This window comes from Haliotis rubra, unplaced genomic scaffold (assembly GCF_003918875.1).
Source record: "Haliotis rubra isolate DU_JTF1 unplaced genomic scaffold, ASM391887v1 Scf257, whole genome shotgun sequence".
Classification (NCBI taxonomy): domain Eukaryota; kingdom Metazoa; phylum Mollusca; class Gastropoda; order Lepetellida; family Haliotidae; genus Haliotis; species Haliotis rubra.
The window spans coordinates 565,018-585,597 of NW_025766636.1; the positions used below are offsets into that span (position 1 = coordinate 565,018).

Sequence of the window (20,580 nt, forward strand, 5' to 3'; positions counted from 1 at the left end):
ACTACATCATATTTGACCCTAGGTCATAGAAGCTCGAGTACGCTGATTGGCTACAGGAAATCTGATCGCTGATTGTGCAAGATACAAATTCGTAGGTTCATATATAAATGTTCTGACGCGTTGAAACAGTCAGTATACTGAAATATGGGAACATAGCTGAATCAACGATTTACCAGCGTGAAAGACACCTCGTGAATTACCGAACAATAACATGAGCGGACGTGGACGAGGCCGCGGAAGGGGTAGACGGGGCGGGGGACATAGAGGTAGGTCCCGAGGTGGGCGGGGCGCCATGCGGGGTGGCATGGGGAGACAGCACGTGGAGGAAGTGACAGATCAAAACAAGGTGGAGGAACATACGGATCTGGATATAGAGAAGGAACCGAAAGACTATTTTGTGGGGACAGTGAGTATGGCAGATCACGTGAAAGGACAGGAGCAAAACAGAACACGTTATGCAGCTGCAATGGCGGTGTTGGCTAACAGCGGAGTGGCGGTATCTCAGAGTGAGTCATCATCGGATTATATATTGTCTATATATAGCCAAATGAAAGCTATAACGCTTAGCTTTAACACTATATTAAATATCCGGGAAGTGTTAGAATGCATATCTAACTGTTTTCCCATTTTCTCCTAATACAAGGTTATGTGCATATGTTGGCTTTAATAGTGTACGTGTGTGTGAACCATAAAACCCAGCCTGTGTAATTTGTTTTTAAAACAATGCACAAAATTCCACATCAGTATACTATCAATATGAGTATAGTTCAAGATTATGGAAAACATTACCAAGCACATGTGCATGAATGCATATAAAGTTGTAATCGCGGTTAACCTCGCACGGCTCATAAAACACACTTAACATCGCTTTTGAGAAATCGGCTTAACTTGAGGGAAAAATTCAGGGGAAAATATATGTGGAATACGATAATATATGTTATGGGTACGTATGCCATTATGGGTTGTACGAAACGAGTTTTGAATACCTCGTGCAGGAGCGAAATATATAATGGAATCCTGATCAGACATAATCTTTTCTCTTCTAAAATGTCCAAGCAGAAAGAAATCTCGACTTTTATATATGCCATATACATGTATCTCACTAGAAGGAGTGCTTGGGTTTTGGTCTAAGGCCTCCGTGACCAGTATTTCAATTTTGAAGGCTTAGGAGGAAAGTTCGAAGTGGACCAAGTCTAGACATTAATAATTAGAGCTGTGGTAACAACAGCCTTTATTTGTGTAGGTGCTGACAAAAATATGATAAGTGTGATCTTGGATTTAAACCCGCGACAATGGGTCCCTCACAAATCGGAACATCGACTCTCCGCCTATTTCACTCAAGTGACAAAAAGGTGTGGTTACCTTGCTGTCCCGTCGACCTTAGTTCGATTCCCATAGGGAACAGCGAAACCCATGGTCCCCTGTCAATAATACTCAGTCATGTTTCACTTTGATTATTCCAGACGCGAGGGTGCGGGCGTTGGCTGCGGCGTGGGCAAGAAGCGACTACGACCTCTCAGACGGCTTTCTCCAGAACAGGGAACAGTTCGGTCTGGTGGAGGTACTAAAGGCCTTGACATTGCTGGACTCGGGGAGACAGATTCGCGTCCTTGAGAAAAGAATGACAAGGTTACTGCTGTCAGGGACAAAGGTCAGCAAAAAGAAGATGGGGAAGATTAAGGCTGACCTAGGAAACCTCAAGGCTATCAAACCCCCAGTAAGTGGAAACGTCGCCATCTTTAAATTGTTTGAAGCTTTCAGTAAACTTAATAACAAAATTGAGATAATGTTAATTATGTTCGATGCAGTGGGTTAATGTACCAGTATTGGATGGGGAAAAACAAAAAGAACATATCCACCACTCGAATCGGGCCTTCTTTATTGTATTTACAGTAGTATATTTACAAACTTTCAAGATCACTTGGATGCGAGTGTTTCCAGACTGTACATAATGCTGACTGCAGCTTATAACAGCATCAACACTTCCTGTATATTATGTACAAAAATACGAAAAGAATTCCGTAATAATCACAATTTGTTTGTTTAATCAAAGACAGGGGTGTATAAACGGATATAACATGTTTGATGACGTGTTGCCAGACAGGCTCCGCCAGTGGCGCCACCTGCAAGCACATCACGAGGTGGGTGAGGAACTTCACCACCCAGGAGCTGGAGTTCTACGCACTGTACTTCCCCAAACAAGGCTGGAAGAAGCTTGCAGACATATGCCATTTTAATCCCAAAGAGGTAGATAAACGCAGCTATGTTCTATTACCAAATAAGTTGATATACACAGACATATTTTTAGAACAAAAGCCAAATATACAGAGATAATATTTAATCCCAAAGCGGTGGATATACGTGGCTTTAAGGTCACAACATACGTAGCTATTTCAACACTACAAACTGTGTGAAGTTTAATTGTCGTATGTACAAACAGCTAACCTTTTAATATTCTGGAAAGGTTGCCCTTAACTTCCTTTCAAACTGGTATTATTTTTTCCCGAAAATGTGAGTTAAAGGTTATAAAGTAACGTATTATATTTTTAAATGGTATTTCGTTGACAATTTGCCTAAACGATATAACGGTTTAATCAGAGAAGCTTGCACTAAAAGCTACTGATGCAATACACTATGAAACAAGACTCAGTGTCGTGCGACATTGACGGGTTTATAATCTTGTGCAGGATTTTCCCGCGTTGCCATGGTTTCTGCCTTTCTGCTATGGTGGGCCTGCTCCAGACAACACGATGGTGGAGAGGTGCCAGAACCTGACGCCAAGCAACGTCGACGACCTTGTGAAGGAGTACGACATCCCGTACAGTGTGATGAAAGCGCACGTCGAAAGCCTTACGCCTGACTCTATGACGAGAGTGGCGGCATACGAGAAGCTGGACACCATTCTCTGGTAGGTGCCATATATAAGCTTCTGGTAAGTGCCATATATAAGCTGTTGGAAATTGGTGTGTGTGTGTGGGTTGGGGGGGTGTGTTGTTGTTGATATAAACGTTAATATAGGTCATAGGTATGAAATACACAATGCCATATTTAGAAAGTGGTCAAATGTAACATATGTTATATTTGGGATTACACCCTATGTTACATAGGTCGTAGGTGCCTGGAGAGCGCAGAATCTCGGGACCTCTCGCAGGCAGACCGTATGCTATACGTGATCATAACCAAACACCATTTTCTTGTATATCTTATGCAATATCTTACCTGGGTATATATAGGGAGAATCTGGACATCATTTCACGTGTTCAGGTATCTTACGTTTTACTGGACGCTAGGTGTTTGAGCTCAGCGACATCATCCTCTTGTAAGCCTGCAAAACCATCTCCAGTTAATATGTCTGTATGACCTGACCAGGGCGATATCACTATCATAACTCTTGTCGATGGTTGTCTTCCAGGTACTACGAGGACCTGCAATGCCTGGAAGTGGACGCCGTGGTGAAGAAGAGGCTTGAGGAGGGCCATAAGGTGTCGCTGCCCAATGGAAAGCTTCTGGAAAGACTACTGACTCTGAAGATGATCAGAGAGAACATACCCTTTGACCCCAGCTACAGCGGGTGGGACGTGCCTCGCATTGAAAACCCCACTAAAGCCTGCTTCCACCCGGCGCTGGTGGCCCTGGCAGAGGACAGGCTTAACAGCATCAAGTAAGCATAGTCCAAGAAACTCATTACATACTATAGGTACCTTTGCCTCTTCGGTCGGGGACGTATCCAGCCTAGGTCTGGATGTAATTAGTGAGTGAGGTGGACACGGTGGAAGGGTATTTAGGGTATTTTTTTTTAGCATTATTTTTTATTTATTTATTATTTATTTTTATAATTATTTTTTATTTTTTTATTTTATTTTGTGTGTGTGTGTGTTTGTTGTTCGGGTTGGGTTAGTGATTTAATATGTGTTTTGGCTGCTGATATCCAAGCGCCCTTACTGCACATTGTAACCCCATGTGGTGAGTCGAGCTCATTTTATCCATGAGACTGCCCTGTAATTAATGTCCAGTGAGACATCGTAACAACTAATCAGCACATTTCCGTATATACGTCTCATGGGTCGTAGGTATCATGTCACTTTAGTATGTATACACATGTTTCCGTATTGACGGAGGATACTTTCCCGGAGTTCCGGTAAAACGGGATTATAATATAACATATATTTCTGTCAACAGATTGAATCTGGAGTCCCCAGTAGTTGTGATGGGGGACGCCTCGGGCTCCATGGACGTCGCAGTGCGGACCAGCACCATCATCGCCAGTCTCCTCACCGCGGCGACGTCTGCCAAGCTCGTCTTCTTCAACGAATGGACCAGGGATGCTCCCTACCTGCCAAAGACCGTAGAGCAGGTGGGTTATACATATTTGTTGTGTTGGTGATAAATGCAGGGAAAAATACCCGGAATGGAGCCATACTTTTGACTGACGTTTGTGAATGACAGGATTTGTTTTGTTGATTTTGCATAAGAAGTTCGTAAGGCTAGGAACGTTTCGAGAATAGCTAGCCAGGAGTATAGTTCCGAAAACTTGAACCTGCAACTGCGAGTGAACGTTCCGCTAACTTTGATTACGGTAGGATAATAATATATGGATGAACAACTTCCATACTGACAAAGATATTTTATGGATTTAAGCTTCTTTATTCTTTCTGACACTACGTTTCGGGATCATTACAGGTCCCTTCATCAGGTGAAGTGACAGTTGACACTATACTACTGTAATAAAGATCGTTCATCCATATATTATCGTTCCTTAGTTCCCAATTCTAAATGCCACTCAAAGAAGTTAGTTTTGGGTTGATGTTGACGAGGTCACATCTAGCATGGTCAGAGAGCGTACCTTGCAGATATACCTCGTTAGTGCTGTATCTGTTGAACAGATACCCGTCGTATCGACTGTTGGTATGGTTGGTTGTTTATTCTATTTAACCCCGCACTCAGCAATATTCGAGCTATATGGCGGCGGTCTGTAAATAATTGAGTCTGGACCAGATAATCCAGTGATTAGCATGAGCATCGATCTACGCATTTGGGATACGATGACATGTGTCAACCAACCATCCGATCTCGTTAGTAGCCTCTTACGACAAGCATGGGTTGCTGAAGATCAATTATAACCCGGATCTTCACGGGTGACTGTTGTATGAAGAACACACCTGTTGTATGGTTGTTGTATGGTATTCGTCTGTAGTATAGGATCCCTGCTCACGCTTTCGCTCTCAGGAAGTCATCACTTGTTGGACCGGGTTGTAACTGTGTTGTTGTCATGTTGCAGTGCCTGGAGTTGGCGGTGACCATACGAGCGGAGGGGGGCACGGCGCCTGCTGCCAGTCTCTACCCGTACTATAAGGAGAAGGAGGTGGTGAAGACGTTCATCGTCGTCACTGATGAGGAAGAGATGGACGAGTACGAGGGATACAGGTACGTCTTGGGCCTCAACCTCAGAGGGAACTGTCTCAAAAGAATCTGTAAATTATTTTTTTACGTCTACAATGCATATATCTGTAATTGAAAACTGGAAAGGAGGATGCAGTATGAGGGCCCTTTCTGGACAATTTGAAATGATAAAGTTAGGGAATCTTTGAAATACTGATGTGACTCTTTATAGCTGGGTGGATTCCTGTTGCAGGTTCTGTCCGCTGTTCAAGAAGTACCACACCGAGGTGTACCCGGCCAAGTTGGTGTTCGTGTCCTTCCTCCAGGGGCAGCACAGAGAAGGACGCATGGTGAAGGAACTGAAGGAAGAAGGCTTCAAGCCACTTCAGTACCGCCTGGAGACCAACAGGCCTGACCTCACCAAGCTGGACAATCTGTTCGGGATGCTTGCATCCAACTCGACTGAGTTCTTCGAGGATGAGATTAAGGAGATGGAATTTCGTATTCAGAAAGACGGACTGAAGTCTGTGTTTAAATCCACTACAGCTGTTTGAGTGTCAGAGCAATCTTTTCTGAAAGGTCAAAAAGTGGTTTACAGATAGCCATTGAGGCTCATTCGATCTAAAATGAGGCTTTGTTTTTTGCTATGGTATCAGCATGGGGTTTCTGCCAGTGAGTTTTTGTTTTGAGACTACGTTAAATGCCAAAATGGGAATTCCATTGTGACGCATGTACCTCACATGTTACGTAAGGGCTTCCAGCTTTTGGATATGACTCCATGTTTCGCTCTGATCCCACTGATTTGAGAACAAATGTGTCAGTGTGCCGGTCATCTGATTTTGCAGAAGTGGTACCTCACCATCGTTATACTTTAGCTATGACTGCAAAGCTTTATATTGTGCAGTGACTGACACTGAACAGTTTGTGAAAAGACACGTGGACTGTAGACCTCAGACAATAGACGTGTGGTTTATGAGGAAGGTTTGGGTCTGGTGTCCACCGTCCGGTAGTGGTACACGTATCATGTACAGGACTGGACGCGTAGCTGACCGATCAAACGTTGCTACCGTACTGGAGAAGATCCATCGTTCTTTGAGGGAGGGGTTCACACATTATCATTTTAATTGTTGGTGAGTGTGCGTCTGTGTGCGTCTGTGTGGTGTGCGTTTGATCCGTGGGAGAAATATGTGTTACATGTGTGCGAGTGTGTGGGCGAGAGAAACGTTTCGTACGTGTATACACGTGTACATGGGTTCATGTTTTCTGGTGCTCGACAGACAGGTCGGAAGGGCCAGTGTTTGGGGGCAGATCGTGTAGTAACACACGTTTACAGTTAACATCACATAACACTGTTTCAGTTACATGTTTATAAGTTTCAGTTTATAGAATTAACGACGACAACCATGTCATCAGTGTTTCCTAGTTAGACAAGTCGGCACCCTGTTTACAGCACAGCAGATTCATGTATGGTCAAGCAGAGTTTGGGTAAATGATACACGTCAAAAGTGCACTGCAAGCCACACCACTTGATTTTCTTCATGAAGGAACATGGTGTAACCACAGAAATCGGCTTAAACAAAAATAAGTTTACATCATTGCCCTTATCCATGAAATAGAAAATGGCTGGCCAATGAGCCACCTGAAACATAAGCTGAGTAGAACCAATCCCTTGTCGACTATCAGTAGGATATGTGGGGCTGATGGACCTGATACTGCTCGCCAGGAACAAGTTGGACTTCAATATATATTAGAATCAGATAAATAAGAAACGACTGTATATATTTGACCAGTGCAACCTCTCATCAAAGCACAACCTGTGATCTGTACATATAAGCTGTCTTCCAGTCCGGCTACAGTGTACTCCAGTTCGACATGTAGGCATGGAGCTGTAGTTTATGTGCTGGCATGTATCTCCAAGGCTAGGGTTTTACCCCGCTGTCTGCAATATTCCTGCAATGTTAGGGTTGTCATGGTTCCCACATGTAACACCCCCAACACACACACACCACCCCCACCCCACCCCCATACTGGGGAACATAGTATCATTCGACTTTAAAATAGACAACAGAAGAACTTGTTCACTGGACGTACTTTGGTCCAGCGTATTTGGTGTCATCTTCCAGTGAAAACACTTGAATGTCTTGAAGTGCTGACTCAAAACCTATTCAGTTTCATTCCCCAAAATCCCAATATGCCCCCTGAAAAACCTACATTATTAATTTGGGGACATAGCTGTATTAGTGGGTGGTCAATAACAGAGTTATGTCCCTTGATCATTTCAGGAACAGATGATTATGGCTGTAGCGTAACAAAACGTCTGTGCAATCTCACTACTCTAAACAATCATCATTCCACGCTTGTTCACCTTCATCTAGAAATGTGCAATGCTCCTATGTATGCATTTACACACTGCTGTTCTTTGTAAACAATTTTGATACTTTTACATTCTCTGCTTTGTACAGTGCCTGTTGTTGAAAACAAATGCAAGTATTAACAATTGTTGTACAATGTTTATATTGTAATAAAGATGAAACAAAGTGTTATTTTTGACTCCTCCATTCCTGCTTGGCAATTATATGTGTAGCTTAACAGTCTTGAAAGTGCAGTCTCAAAAATACATACACGTATTTCCATTTTAAAACAAACTGTTTCCTTTCTAATGTAATCTCTTGCCTTTCTAATGTAAGACCAACATTGGTTACATTCAACTAATGACAAGAGTAGTTCATATAACATGTATTAACTACTACAGTATATGTTCTGAGAAGCAGTTAATTAAATAGACTTACTTCATTTGCTTCAACATAATACCCAATACAATATTTGGTTCACCTTAAATACTTAACTGAACTGATGTACAGAATATAGGGACTTAAATGAATTTCCAGCCAATGGGCACTTGGGTGAAGAGTCAACAAATCGTGCTAAAAGCCACATAGCGGTATCTACAGTGTAGCCCTGGATCCTTTGCCAACCTAAAATGGAAATATCAGGTTTCTTATTGGGGAGGAATATTTTCTCGATGTTCGTATTTAGATGTGAAGTTATATTTGCCAAATAGAATCGGAGGCGGAGGTGTGTCACACTGTGTAGCTTTTAGAATTCTTGCTGACATGGTATCATCCCCAGCCTTTGTGTTGGCAGCAGAGGAGACAGTTGACGTTCCTGGCATGGTGCCTAGGTTGGCCAGTCTGGTGGAAAGCAGTTCCGGCAGGGGAGGCGTGTCTCGGTCTTTTATCTGCTTGCCAAGAAGTACTGGAGCTTCAGGGGGGTTTATGGAGCTGGTCGAGTTGTTGAATCGAAATGATTGCGTCAGTTGGGTAATGTCCTGTTGGGATGGAAAACATGTTCAGAAATTACCATTAATCTGACCTATTGTTATTTCTATTATTGTTTTTCTCATTATATAAATAGGATTGTACCAGAAAATTCAACATAAGATTGTATTGAGGTTGTGCCTGAAAACCTAATGTAAGTGTGAGTTCAGACCCTGGTTGTACCTGAAGACTGAGCGTGAGTTCAGACCCTGGTTGTACCTGTAGACTAAGTGTGAGTTCAGACCCTGGTTGTACCTGATCACAAAGTGTGAGTTCAGACCCTGGTTGTACCCAATCACTTAGTTCAAGTTCAGATCCTGGTTGTACCTAAAGACTAAGTGTGAGTTCAGACCCTGGTTGTACCTAAAGACTAAGTGTGAGTTCAGACCCTGGTTGTACCTAAAGACTAAGTGTGAGTTCAGACCCTGGTTGTACCTGAAGACTAAGTGTGAGCTCAGACCCTGGTTGTACCTAAAGACTAAGTGTGAGTTCAGACCCTGGTTGTACCTAAAGACTAAGTGTGAGTTCAGACCCTGGTTGTACCTTAAGACTAAGTGTGAGTTCAGACCCTGGTTGTACCTAAAGACTAAGTGTGAGAGCTCAGACCCTGGTTGTACCTGAAGACTAAGTGTGAGTTCAGACCCTGGTGTGACTAAGTGTGAGTTCAGACCTGGTTGTACCTAAAGACTAAGTGTGAGTTCAGACCCTGGTTGTACCTAAAGACTAAGTGTGAGTTCAGACCCTGGTTGTACCTTAAGACTAAGTGTGAGTTCAGACCCTGGTTGTACCTAAAGACTAAGTGTGAGTTCAGACCCTGGTTGTACCTGAAGACTAAGTGTGAGTTCAGACCCTGGTTGTACCCAAAGACTAAGTGTGAGTTCAGACCCTGGTTGTACCTAAAGACTAAGTGTGAGTTCAGACCCTGGTTGTACCTGAAGACTAAGTGTGAGCTCAGACCCTGGTTGTACCCTAAAGACTAAGTGTGACTTCAGACCCTGGTTGTACCTAAAAGACTAAGTGTGAGTTCAGACCCTGGTTGTACCTTAAGACTAAGTGTGAGTTCAGACCCTGGTTGTACCTAAAGACTAAGTGTGAGCTCAGACCCTGGTTGTACCTGAAGACTAAGTGTGAGTTCAGACCCTGGTTGTACCCAAAAGACTAAGTGTGAGTTCAGACCCCTGGTTGTACCTAAAGACTAAGTGTGAGTTCAGACCCTGGTTGTACCTAAAGACTAAGTGTGAGTTCAGACCCTGGTTGTACCTTAAGACTAAGTGTGAGTTCAGACCCTGGTTGTACCTGAAGACTAAGTGTGAGTTCAGACCCTGGTTGTACCCTGAAGACTAAGTGTGAGTTCAGACCCTGGTTGTACCTGAAGACTAAGTGTGAGTTCAGACCCTGGTTGTACCTGAAGACTAAGTGTGAGTTCAGACCCTGGTTGTACCTGAAGACTAAGTGTGAGCTCAGACCCTGGTTGTACCTGAAGACTAAGTGTGAGCTCAGACCCTGGTTGTACCTAAAGACTAAGTGTGAGTTCAGACCCTGGTTGTACCCAAAGACTAAGTGTGAGTTCAGACCCTGGTTGTACCTAAAGACTAAGTGTGAGTTCAGACCCTGGTTGTACCTAAAGACTAAGTGTGAGCTCAGACCCTGGTTGTACCTGAAGACTAAGTGTGAGTTCAGACCCTGGTTGTACCCAATCACTTAGTTCAAGTTCAGATCCTGGTTGTACCTGAAGACTACGTGTGAGCTCAGACCCTGGTTGTACCTAAAGACTAAGTGTGAGTTCAGACCCTGGTTGTACCTAAAAACTAAGTGTGAGTTCAGACCCTGGTTGTACCTGAAGACTAAGTGTGAGTTCAGACCCTGGTTGTACCTGATCACAAAGTGTGAGATCAGACCCTGGTTGTACCTGAAGACTAAGTGTGAGCTCAGACCCTGGTTGTACCTGATCACAAAGTGTGAGTTCAGACCCTGGTTGTACCTGATCACAAAGTGTGAGTTCTGACCCTGGTTGTACCTGAAGACTAAGTGTGAGTTCAGACCCTGGTTGTACCCAATCACTAAGTTCAAGTTCAGATCCTGGTTGTACCTGAAGCTTAAGTGTGTGTTCAGACCCTGGTTGTACCTGAAGACTAAGTGTGAGCTCAGACCCTGGTTGTACCTAAAGATTAAGTGTGAGTTCAACCCTGGTTGTACCTGAAGACTGAGCGTGAACTCTGGCATCTCCGGCTCCTTGTCCCAGGAAGAAGCTGGCACCGGGACAGATGGGGCCTTCATGTCAGTGACAGACTTCTGGATCTGCTTGACCCCCGGGGTCATCAGCACTGGCACCATGGGACTGTCATTGTCTGGCTTGCTGCTGAGGGTGCTGACCTTAGGGGCAGTGATGGTTTTACTGATCTGCTTCATCCCTGGCGTCATCAGAAGAGGAGGAATGGGGCTGTCTTTGTCCTGAAGGACCAATCAAGCATGAAATACTCTCCAGCCAAAACAGTCTGATAAAGGACATGAAGGTTGATGGCACTGAACGAAATCTTTTCAGGGTTCTAGTTCCCTTTAACCAGTGGCAAGGACACAGTAAAAATCCAAGGTAGAGTCCCTGTCAGGCACAGTCCAAATAAGGTAGAAATCATAAATTTTATGACAAATATCTTGTGACTAAACTTGAGGGATGAAATGATTTTGATACCATATGTACCAACTGAAAATGTTCCAAACTGTGTAATAGTAAGTTAGTGCATGGTGAATTTAAACCAGTTACACACTGTGAGATGACGATTTCGAGTTTGGTGATATATGCCCATCCAAGACCAGAGAAAGAAATGCAAGCACTTTCTTCTCATTGGTGTTAAGGGGTCTTTTTGTTTCATTGACATTTTACATGAACTTGCCACCTGAGCTTTGTTGTGAGCCAAACTTAAATCACATGATCATGATGCTTCAAATAGGTGTCCAAAATCAACACATCACAAAAATGTGACGTCATTTACAAAACACAGGGTATTCATCAAAAGAGAATGGGAATTTGATGCACCAGATAATCAAGGAACACTACCTCTGTGAAGGCAGGTTTTTTGACATTCTCTCTATACAGCTGTTTGTTGATCTGTTTGGCCCCAGGGGTGTTCAGCACGGGCGGAACAGGACTCCCCTTGGTGTCATAGTTGGGTCGCACATCCAGTCGTCTCCATCCCCCCTTGTCTGCAGGGGTCACGAAGGGGGCAGGGCTATCCTCTGTGAACATGGGCTGTGGTAGGTGATAACCTGCAACGATATTGCATGTGTAAGGCCAATGGTATCTTTCAGGGGGATAGGGAATCTCTGGCCCTAAATCAAAAAGGGGGGAAGTTTATGGATGTCATACTCTGTATTATGAGGAACACATTTCGGAGCATATTCTCAATCCTTCATCAGGTAGATGACAGCCTGGAAGCAGACAGCTTATATATGTATATGTGACGACAACCAAAGTGATAAGATACATAATATATGCCACGTCCTTCCCAACATAATACATAAGCTGACATCCATAAATGTCCTCCGCCTTATATCTTTCACTTCCAAATGCCATTCTAAGATCTATTTGGTTATCAATAACATGTACAGTAAAAAATTAAATGTTTCATTTTATCAATAAAATGTTTAACTGATTGTAGTGTGACCATTGTCATGTATTAACATAACAGGTGCCAAATTTTTATGCCAGCAACCACCCACTTGTCAGATGCTTGTAGTCTGCCTTTTTTAAAAGGAAGTTATGACAACACCATGATCAGTGCCTATCCTACCCATTCTGTTACAGTCCGGTGTCTGCTGGGGAATATATCGGCCACCCATGAGGCTCGGAGTCACCAATAAACCATTGTGTTTGAAGAGAGCTGGAGTTGGAGAGTCTTCAGACAGACCTTGGTGTGGTGCATACAGTGAACTGAAACATGAAGACTAAATTACAGACCTTACCTGTATATATCTTGCTGTGTTATAACATGGTATATCCCACCTGGGATATCTGAGGATCAGCAGTAAACATTTGCAGAGAATGAGTTTGGATTTCCACCTCTTTTGAACATATGTGAATTATATTACATGTCAGTAGTCAATGAAAGTCTATTATTTGAACTATGAATCATGTATAGCTTGACCCCTTGTTTTTAAAACATTTCACTCATATCACCACATGTCAGCTATGGTAAACAGCCCGAAGTGAACCAAGTTTCAACATCATTACACTTTGGTGATTCTCGTACCAATGAAGATAGACCCTGGATCATACTCTGTATGAAACTGGCTTGAACAAATGAACATCTGATCCTATCATGCGTAATGGACTGACTCTGAACAGTAAACTGACGTTGTAGCTCACTAGACCTCTCAAGTCCCCAAACAGCATAAACATAGTACACCTGGGCTGTGAGACATGCTGTGTGGGGGCAATAGCTCACCTGGGCTGTGGGACATGCTGTGTGGAGGCAATAGCTCACCTAGACTGTGGTACATGCTGTGTGGGGGCATAGCTCACCTGGGCTGTGGGACATGCTGTTTGGGGGCATAGCTCACCTGGGCTGTGGGACATGATGTTTGGGGGCATAGCTCACCTGGGCTGTGGGACATGCTGTTTGGGGGTGTAGCTCACCTGGGCTGTGGGACATGATGTGTTGGGACATAGCTCACCTAGGCTGTGGGAGATGCTGTGTGGGGGCAATAGCTCACCTGGGCTGTGGGACATGATGTGTTGGGACATAGCTCACCTAGGCTGTGGGACATGCTGTGTGGGGGCAATAGCTCACCTTGGCTGTGGGACATGCCAAGTTGGGGCATAGCTCACCTAGGCTGTGGGACATGCTTTGTGGGGGCAATAGCTCACCTTGGCTGTGGGACATGCTTTGTGGGGGCAATAGCTCATCTGGGCTGTGGGACATGCTGTGTGGGGGCAATAGCTCACCTGGGCTGTGGGACATGCTGTTTGGGGGCATAGCTCACCTGGGCTGTGGGACATGCTGTTTGGGGGCATAGCTCACGTAGGCTGTGGGACATGCTGTGTGGGGGCATAGCTTACCTAGGCTGTGGGACATGCTGTGTGGGGGCAATAGCTCACCTGGGCTGTGGGACATGCTGTTTGGGGGCGTAGCTTACCTAGGCTGTGGGACATGCTGTGTGGGGGCATAGCTCACCTGGGCTGTGGGACATGCTGTTTGGGGGCATAGCTCATCTGGGCTGTGAGACATGCTGTGTGGGGGCATAGCTCACCTGGGTTGTGGGACATGCTGTGTGGGGGCATAGCTCCTGCCTTTCTGTAGAATATTGAGTGTGAAGTCACTGAGTCCGAAGTCCTCCAGGCGTGGAGTCTTACATTCACTTGGCTTCGTCCGTGTAGGTGGGGTACAGGGTCTGGTTAAGGAGAGCAACTACCTACATTGTGACTGTAGAAGTGCACTTCCATAAGTAGTACTGTTTATAAGATTTCACTACCAAAAGTTGGACTGACAAGATTGCACTTCCAGACAGAGGATATGTTTTCACTTTCATGCGTAGAACTGTTGTTTCTTTATTTGCACTTTCAAAAGTAGTACTGACTTCTAGAGTCAGCATAACCTTTCACATCCAGTAGATAGGACTGACTACCTGTTCGCACACAAATAAGTAGCACTGACTGTAAGATAATCGAATCTGACACCTTAGTTTCGATTTTCAAATAACCATTATCACTATTTTGATTCGATATGTGAATATCTGTTTAAATTGTTTCCACACAGCGAGAACATATTTTTTTCTCCAACTTGAGCAGTTTCGAGCACTGAAATAAGGCAAAATGTGATTGGTTGAAGCCGGGCTAATTATCCAATGAGAATTGTTGTTAGTAAACATCACCAAGTTGACGATGGATTTCACACTAAAAAAGCCGACTCTGGGAGTTAAATGAAATCTGATGTTTTTACTTGCATGAAGAATCGAATTGAAAATGATCGTACTGAGGGTCCAATATTGAAAATCAAATCGAATCAAGGTCTGGGTGAATCGTTGCAGCCCTAGTGACTACAAACACAAAGTTACTGGAGTTTGTGGTCAACACACTTGATATGATTAACACTGACATTATCATTTTGGTGTCTCCTCTACAAGGCTTGACTGTAGGAAGGGAGACAACTCTATTGGGCTCTTACAGAGGCTGGAAAGGTTTCAGCCCTTCATACTTGTCATCAAAGGCAGTTGAATGCAGGGTCATGAGTGAATGAGTGAGTGAGTGTTGCTATGTGCCACGGAACCGTGACCTGTAATTCATCCAGTCAGAAGAACAAGTGATATACCACATCATGTACATACAACCAAACAAGTCACTTGAGAGCAGAGTCCACAAAACCATCTTAGTGTTATGACTATGTGACAGTATGCAAGTTATGATCATGCTAGCTCTAAACAGCTTTGCAGCACAGGGTGATGGTTATTTGATTACAGTAAGTTTCCTGTTTCAGCCCAGGATAAGCAAGTAGGATTTGTTTTGTTCATAATTTGCTATCAGGAGATCAACAATAATTGGCAGTCACTACCATGATAACAAGCCTGCATTCAACATAGTGTGAACCCAGCTGCTATCTAGTGTGTAGACTTACAGCATCCTCACTTGACTACACCGCACATCGACGTCGGTTGAGGGGTAATAGGGATACTTGAATCCAAACATAGGAACATGGTAAAGATTGGACAAAGTCATTTAACACATACAACAATCTGCAAGCTCTCACAAAAAGGATACGCAGTCTCATGCGTGGCTTCATCATTGACAGTTTCAGGTTCTTCCTTGTTGCTGTCATCACCTTCTCCATCACTGTTGTCATGGACAACGACTGTCGTCACTTCTGGTTTCAAAACCGCGTCTGTTGGTATTGTCTTCTTAACTGAAAATGTTAGCCAAGAAGTGAAGTCATTGTTTTCATAATAACAAAGATTACATCATAAATGTTTGGAGAAAAATATACAAGACTTTTGGACAATCATGAGCAGAAAGAATACAAATAATGTTAAACAAATAATGTTAAACTTGAGCTGTTGTGGCTGTTGTTGTTGGGATATGGGGGCTGTACTGCTTCCATCATATCAACGATACTGAGGTGAGGGGGAAGTGGTGTGGGTGAAGTAAGGTGAGGGTGAAGTCAAGTGAGGGTGAAGTAAGGTGTGGGTGAAGTAAGGTGTGGGTGAAGTAAGGTGAGGGTGAAGTAAGGTGAGGGTGAAGTAAGGTGAGGGCAAAGTAAGGTGTGGCCAAAGTAAGGTGTGGGTGAAGTAAGATGTGGGCAAAGTAAGGTGAGGGTGAAGTAAGTTGTGGGCAAAGTAAGGTGAGGGTGAAGTAAGGTGAGGGCAAAGTAAGGTGTGGCCAAAGTAAGGTGTGGCCAAAGTAAGGTGTGGGGAAAGTAAGGTGAGGGTGAAGTAAGATGTGGGCAAAGTAAGGTGGGGGTGAAGTAAGGTGAGGGCAAAGTAAGGTGTGGGTAAAGTAAGGTGTGGGCAAGGTAAGGTGAGGGTGAAGTAAGGTGTGGGTGAAGTAAGGTGAGGGCACAGTAAGGTGTGGGGAAAGTTAGGTGAGGGTGAAGTAAGATGTGGGGAAAGTAAGGTGAGGGTGAAGTAAGGTGAGGGCAAAGTAAGGTGAGGGTGAAGTAAAGTGTGGGTGAAGTGAGGTGAGGGCAAGTAAGGTGTGGGCAAAGTAAGGTGAGGTTGAAGTACGGTGAGGGTGAAGTAAGGTGTGGGCAAAGTAAGGTGAGGGTGAAGTGAGGTGAGGGCAAAGTAAGGTGAGGGTGAAGTAAGGTGTGGGCAAAGTAAGGTGAGGGTGAAGTAAGGTGAGGGCACAGTAAAGTGTGGCCAAAGTAAGGTGTGGGGAAAGTAAGGTGAGGGTGAAGTAAGATGTGGGCAAAGTAAGGTGAGGGTGAAGTAAGGTGTGGGCAAAGTAAGGTGTGGGCAATCTTAGAATATGTCAGATGGTGAGATGTGGAAAAAAGATATGGAAAACCTAGATTAACTTTGCCCAATTGGACCGCCATAGGCTACATAGTTCTAGTACTCAGAATACACAGGGACTCCATCCATTTCTATACTGACTGTGGCAGTTAACCACAAACATTCAGATCTCGAAGGTGTAAAAAGTAAAATGACAGCCCATGTATTTGGTTTACAAGTTTATGTCAGGAGACTTATATGTGGCTGACAAAGTGCTGAGAGATGAGGTCACCTTGCTTCACATAGCCGTACTGTTCCAGGTAGTCCTCAGTTCCTGTGAGAGTGCGCCTCTGTGATTCAATGAGCCGAGGAAGGAGGTCCAGCACCTGCTGCAGCCTGTATGTACTGATCTGCTGACTAGCCAGCTTATCCTGGGCCTCTTCCTGATAATCACACACGATTTCACAGCCATTAACATAAACATTACTTAAATTACATTTGTGACGTCATTCCATTGTCTGTTCGCTCCATTACTTTTCAGGAATGGAGCGATGTGTACCAGTTTCAAAATAAAACCTTCATTTTGTCATTTTGACATTTAATTTTGATAACAGAAATATTCCCAATACTTCGAATGTAATTTAAGTAGGGTAATATCCTCGTAACTCTCCATTCCTTAAAAATAATGTGCCTCGGCCCCTCTGGGGCCTCGGCTCCATTATTTTTAAGGAATGGAGAGTTACTCGGACATTACCCTCTACTGAATGACTTTTTTAGTAAAATTAATAAACTGAACTATGAACACTACAGATATGCAAGTAACATGTTTTATTATGAGATAGTGTCACAACAGGTATACTTATAGAGAATACTACACGAGGTCTCATTACATACGAATTATATGAAACGAGTGTCCTTCCTGTGGTATCTGACCGAGCGAAAGCGAGGTCAGATAACATAGGAAGGTCACGAAGTCATTATAATTCGTATGTAATGAGACCGAGTGTGGTATTTTATTTATTACCCACTTCTTACATGCATTAAATTGACAAAATAGCGTATTTTTGTTATTTTTTGGTTTCAAACCGAAACCGGTTTCATAAAGAGGTTGCGGAAGAGTTTTGAACTGTAGTACAATATTTGCATTAGGTCAAACTGTAATGACGTCACTGCCTTGGTAACCAACGTCACGATGCATGTCAGTTGTCATCGCCTCGTACAGCCTCCTACAGTAAACTACTCCGTAGCACCCCATTTCTTGGTTTGCAGTTGCTTCATTCGGCTAACATCACTGGTGGAAACATTGTGTTTATGTTTTTCGACAGATATAATGTCTCAGTTCGACTCACAATTAAACAGCAGCACGGCAACGTTCGCAATGTTTACATTCCCACAATGCATTTAAGTTGTAGAATGAATGAATTCATGTGTTTGTTATGAATGAAAAAATAGTTACGTCAGAATGTGACCTAATTGAGAGGTCATCGGTTATCAAATCAAATCGTTAAAATCTCAGGTCAAGTCGTTACGACACAGGTCAACGTGATACGACACTCGTGTGATGTACGAGATTAGTATGCAACTACCCATACGTTGACCACGTGGGTAATAAAATGATTTATGAAATTCAATATGGATTTGTTGACACTATTTCCAAAGACTGATCACGACGAGAAGATGAACAAAGGTTGGTGATTCGGCTTATGTACCGAACAAGCCATTTTGATACTGAAGGGTAATGTTAGGACATTGGCTTACCTACAGTTACATAAGGTAATCACGATAATACTTGTCAAGAAACATGTTACATTCTGACCATATTTCATCATCAACACAGCTGCATTTGTCTATTAGGGACCGTTCATAATTTATGGCTAGGGGGGGGGGGTGGAGGGTGGGGTGTGTGATGATGATTTTTATGGAGAAGCATGTACAATGTGAATGACACCCCCTAAAATTTATGTGCAAAATAAGTGACCCCCCTGCATGTCATGTACAAAATCAATGACCCCGCCTCCCCTTCCCATAATTTCTAAGCATAATATTAAACATTTTTATATGTACAAAATTGCTGACCCTCCCTTAGAACATGTGTACAAAATTGCTGAACACCCCAACAAAATGGGTGACAAAATCATCACACACACACACACACAACCATAATTTATGAACGGTCCCTTACACCATTAAAATATTCAAGTCCAGTCACAAGCATTTCAATGTTATTTACCTATCAAGTTAAAGACAATCTTTTGCTATGGGATGTTCTCGTGAAATTCCAGAACAATATATGCTTTTAACATACAATAGAGTTAATTATGTTAATGACAGTTCAGTGTTAGCCATGGCCTCTTTTGAAAAAATTTCAAGGTGAGACTGCCTTTCTTAGCTCTGTTGAAATTTGCACTCATTTTCTGGGCTGCTTAAAAGATGGATAACGGCAAAAAGAATAATACTAGTGTAGCAGGGCGTGAAATATCACACGGCTACACTAGGTACAGAGCAACTGCTTCTTGAATTCACCTTCAGAGCATGGACATCCTTCTTCACATCCTGAAGATGCTTGTATGCATGTGCGTAGCTACTGTCTCTGTCCGAATGTTTTCCTGGATCAGTCACTTTCTTCTGTATGTCAACCACACCCTGGTCAAGGCGCCTGGCAAGGTTCCGGAGCTGACAAAACACACTGGTTGCCTCCATTCTTAATTCTGAAACTGAACAAAACACATGTATGCTAAGTATAATGTGTCACAACCAGCTGATTCCAGTGGATCACTCTGGTCATCAGATACCAGTTACAGTCAGTTGTCCTTTTTGTTTGTCTTTTGCAGGAACTGTATGTCAAATAAGTGACTTATTTTTAAGAATCTGTAATGCTATCCCCCATTTTAAATGAAAACTGATAAGTCATGATCTTGTGATAGTCAAAGGTAGTTTTGGTATTTTGCTATACTCAGCAATAATCCATTAATATCTTAGCAGGAAAATTATCGAGTTTGATTGATATCGCGAGACGTTTTTCACACACATCTTTGTAGAAAGTCATCACTTACGACCACCACATTTGTTGCAGTAGATCATTCCAAACCCAGAATCACCACAGGTGCAATGCTCATTGCAACAACATAACTGGAACATTCACAGAATGAGTCCCTAATCAATGTCATGTGGTAACAACTCATAGTTGGTACATTCTTTTATCATTTGCGATCGAGGTTTTGTTTACAATAGTGTCGATGACATTTTAATCAATACATGCATGACGCACAGTACTGAATATGGGTCTCGTTCTACGGAGAGGTCCTAGCACTATATCGTACCAGAGGCAGAGACCAAGTTACAAGCTAGGAATGCTATGTCAGTATGTGATGATCTGATATTGTCTTGAAATAGCATGATCACCTGAGAGTAAGTCAGTGATTTCGTGGGAGTACTGCACTTTACCGGGCGCACTTTTTCAGATTAATTAGCGCTGCTGGGGTTCCCTAAGCCTAACCCAAAGGATCGTATAGCGTGCCTAACCCTAAGGATCGTAAAGGGTGCCTAACCGTAAACCCTAACCCTAAGGATCGTAAAGGGTGGCATACCCTAACCCTAAGGATCGTAAAGGGAGCAGCGAGTGCATTCTAGACGATTTCGTCACCGTTGAACACTTGAACAGTGTGACAGCAGCCAGCGAAAGTTTTGGTGACGAGAACCGTGTCAACCAACTATCTTGACTCTCTTTCTGCACCGGTCCGTTTTGACGAGTATATCCTTCTCATTTACACTGTTCACGGGCGAACGAAGGTCGTTTTGTAATTCAAAAGGCTAGTGAGACGAATGTATAGTTCAGTTATAACACAATCCTTTTTTTTGAAATTGGATAAACAATAAAAGAGAGATTGTAAACATTTGGCGGCGAGAACATGACAATGTTTACCTTTTCAAAAATGGCGCTGGTTATGACGTCATCGGGAATCTC

General features: G+C 43.3%; 2 protein-coding genes across 3 annotated transcripts; one reads left to right on the forward strand and one right to left on the reverse strand.

The window, feature by feature from the left end:
- The first annotated feature begins 88 nt into the window (after positions 1–88).
- LOC124279819 lies at positions 89–7,368 on the forward strand. Its single transcript, XM_046715695.1, has 8 exons — positions 89–506; positions 1,464–1,717; positions 2,101–2,247; positions 2,688–2,908; positions 3,413–3,661; positions 4,180–4,354; positions 5,279–5,424; positions 5,633–7,368. Exons 1-8 carry the CDS (start codon positions 212–214, stop codon positions 5,931–5,933), a joined length of 1,788 nt encoding a protein of 595 aa, XP_046571651.1. The 5' UTR covers positions 89–211; the 3' UTR covers positions 5,934–7,368.
- LOC124279820 lies at positions 1,351–20,558 on the reverse strand. Of its 2 annotated transcripts, XR_006899490.1 has the most exons (11): positions 20,539–20,558; positions 19,140–19,330; positions 16,909–17,059; positions 15,448–15,589; positions 13,944–14,078; positions 12,485–12,624; positions 11,752–11,960; positions 10,893–11,147; positions 8,191–8,707; positions 2,439–2,445; positions 1,351–1,362 (listed from the first exon to the last, which is right to left on the reverse strand). XR_006899490.1 is itself a non-coding variant. In XM_046715696.1 (9 exons), exons 2-9 carry the CDS (start codon positions 19,314–19,316, stop codon positions 8,378–8,380), a joined length of 1,539 nt encoding a protein of 512 aa, XP_046571652.1. In that variant the 5' UTR covers positions 19,317–19,330; positions 20,539–20,558; the 3' UTR covers positions 7,875–8,377. The 2 variants fall into 2 exon arrangements, 1 of the variants encoding a protein (XP_046571652.1); XM_046715696.1 differs by lacking the exons at positions 1,351–1,362; positions 2,439–2,445 and having other exon boundaries at positions 7,875–8,707.
- Positions 20,559–20,580: the final 22 nt, after the last annotated feature.

Coding starts and splice junctions, on each gene's coding strand:
- LOC124279820 (XM_046715696.1), bottom strand. CDS start 19,316: ATGGAGGCAACCAGTGTGTTTTGTCAGCTCCGGAACCTTGCCAGGCGC. Junction 11,961..12,484: donor ACCGGACTGTAACAGAATGG/GTAGGATAGGCA, acceptor ATATCGTTGCAG/GTTATCACCTACCACAGCCC. Junction 11,148..11,751: donor AAAAACCTGCCTTCACAGAG/GTAGTGTTCCTT, acceptor TTGGTCCTTCAG/GACAAAGACAGCCCCATTCC.
- LOC124279819 (XM_046715695.1), top strand. CDS start 212: ATGAGCGGACGTGGACGAGGCCGCGGAAGGGGTAGACGGGGCGGGGGA. Junction 507..1,463: donor CGGAGTGGCGGTATCTCAGA/GTGAGTCATCAT, acceptor TGATTATTCCAG/ACGCGAGGGTGCGGGCGTTG. Junction 1,718..2,100: donor TCAAGGCTATCAAACCCCCA/GTAAGTGGAAAC, acceptor ACGTGTTGCCAG/ACAGGCTCCGCCAGTGGCGC.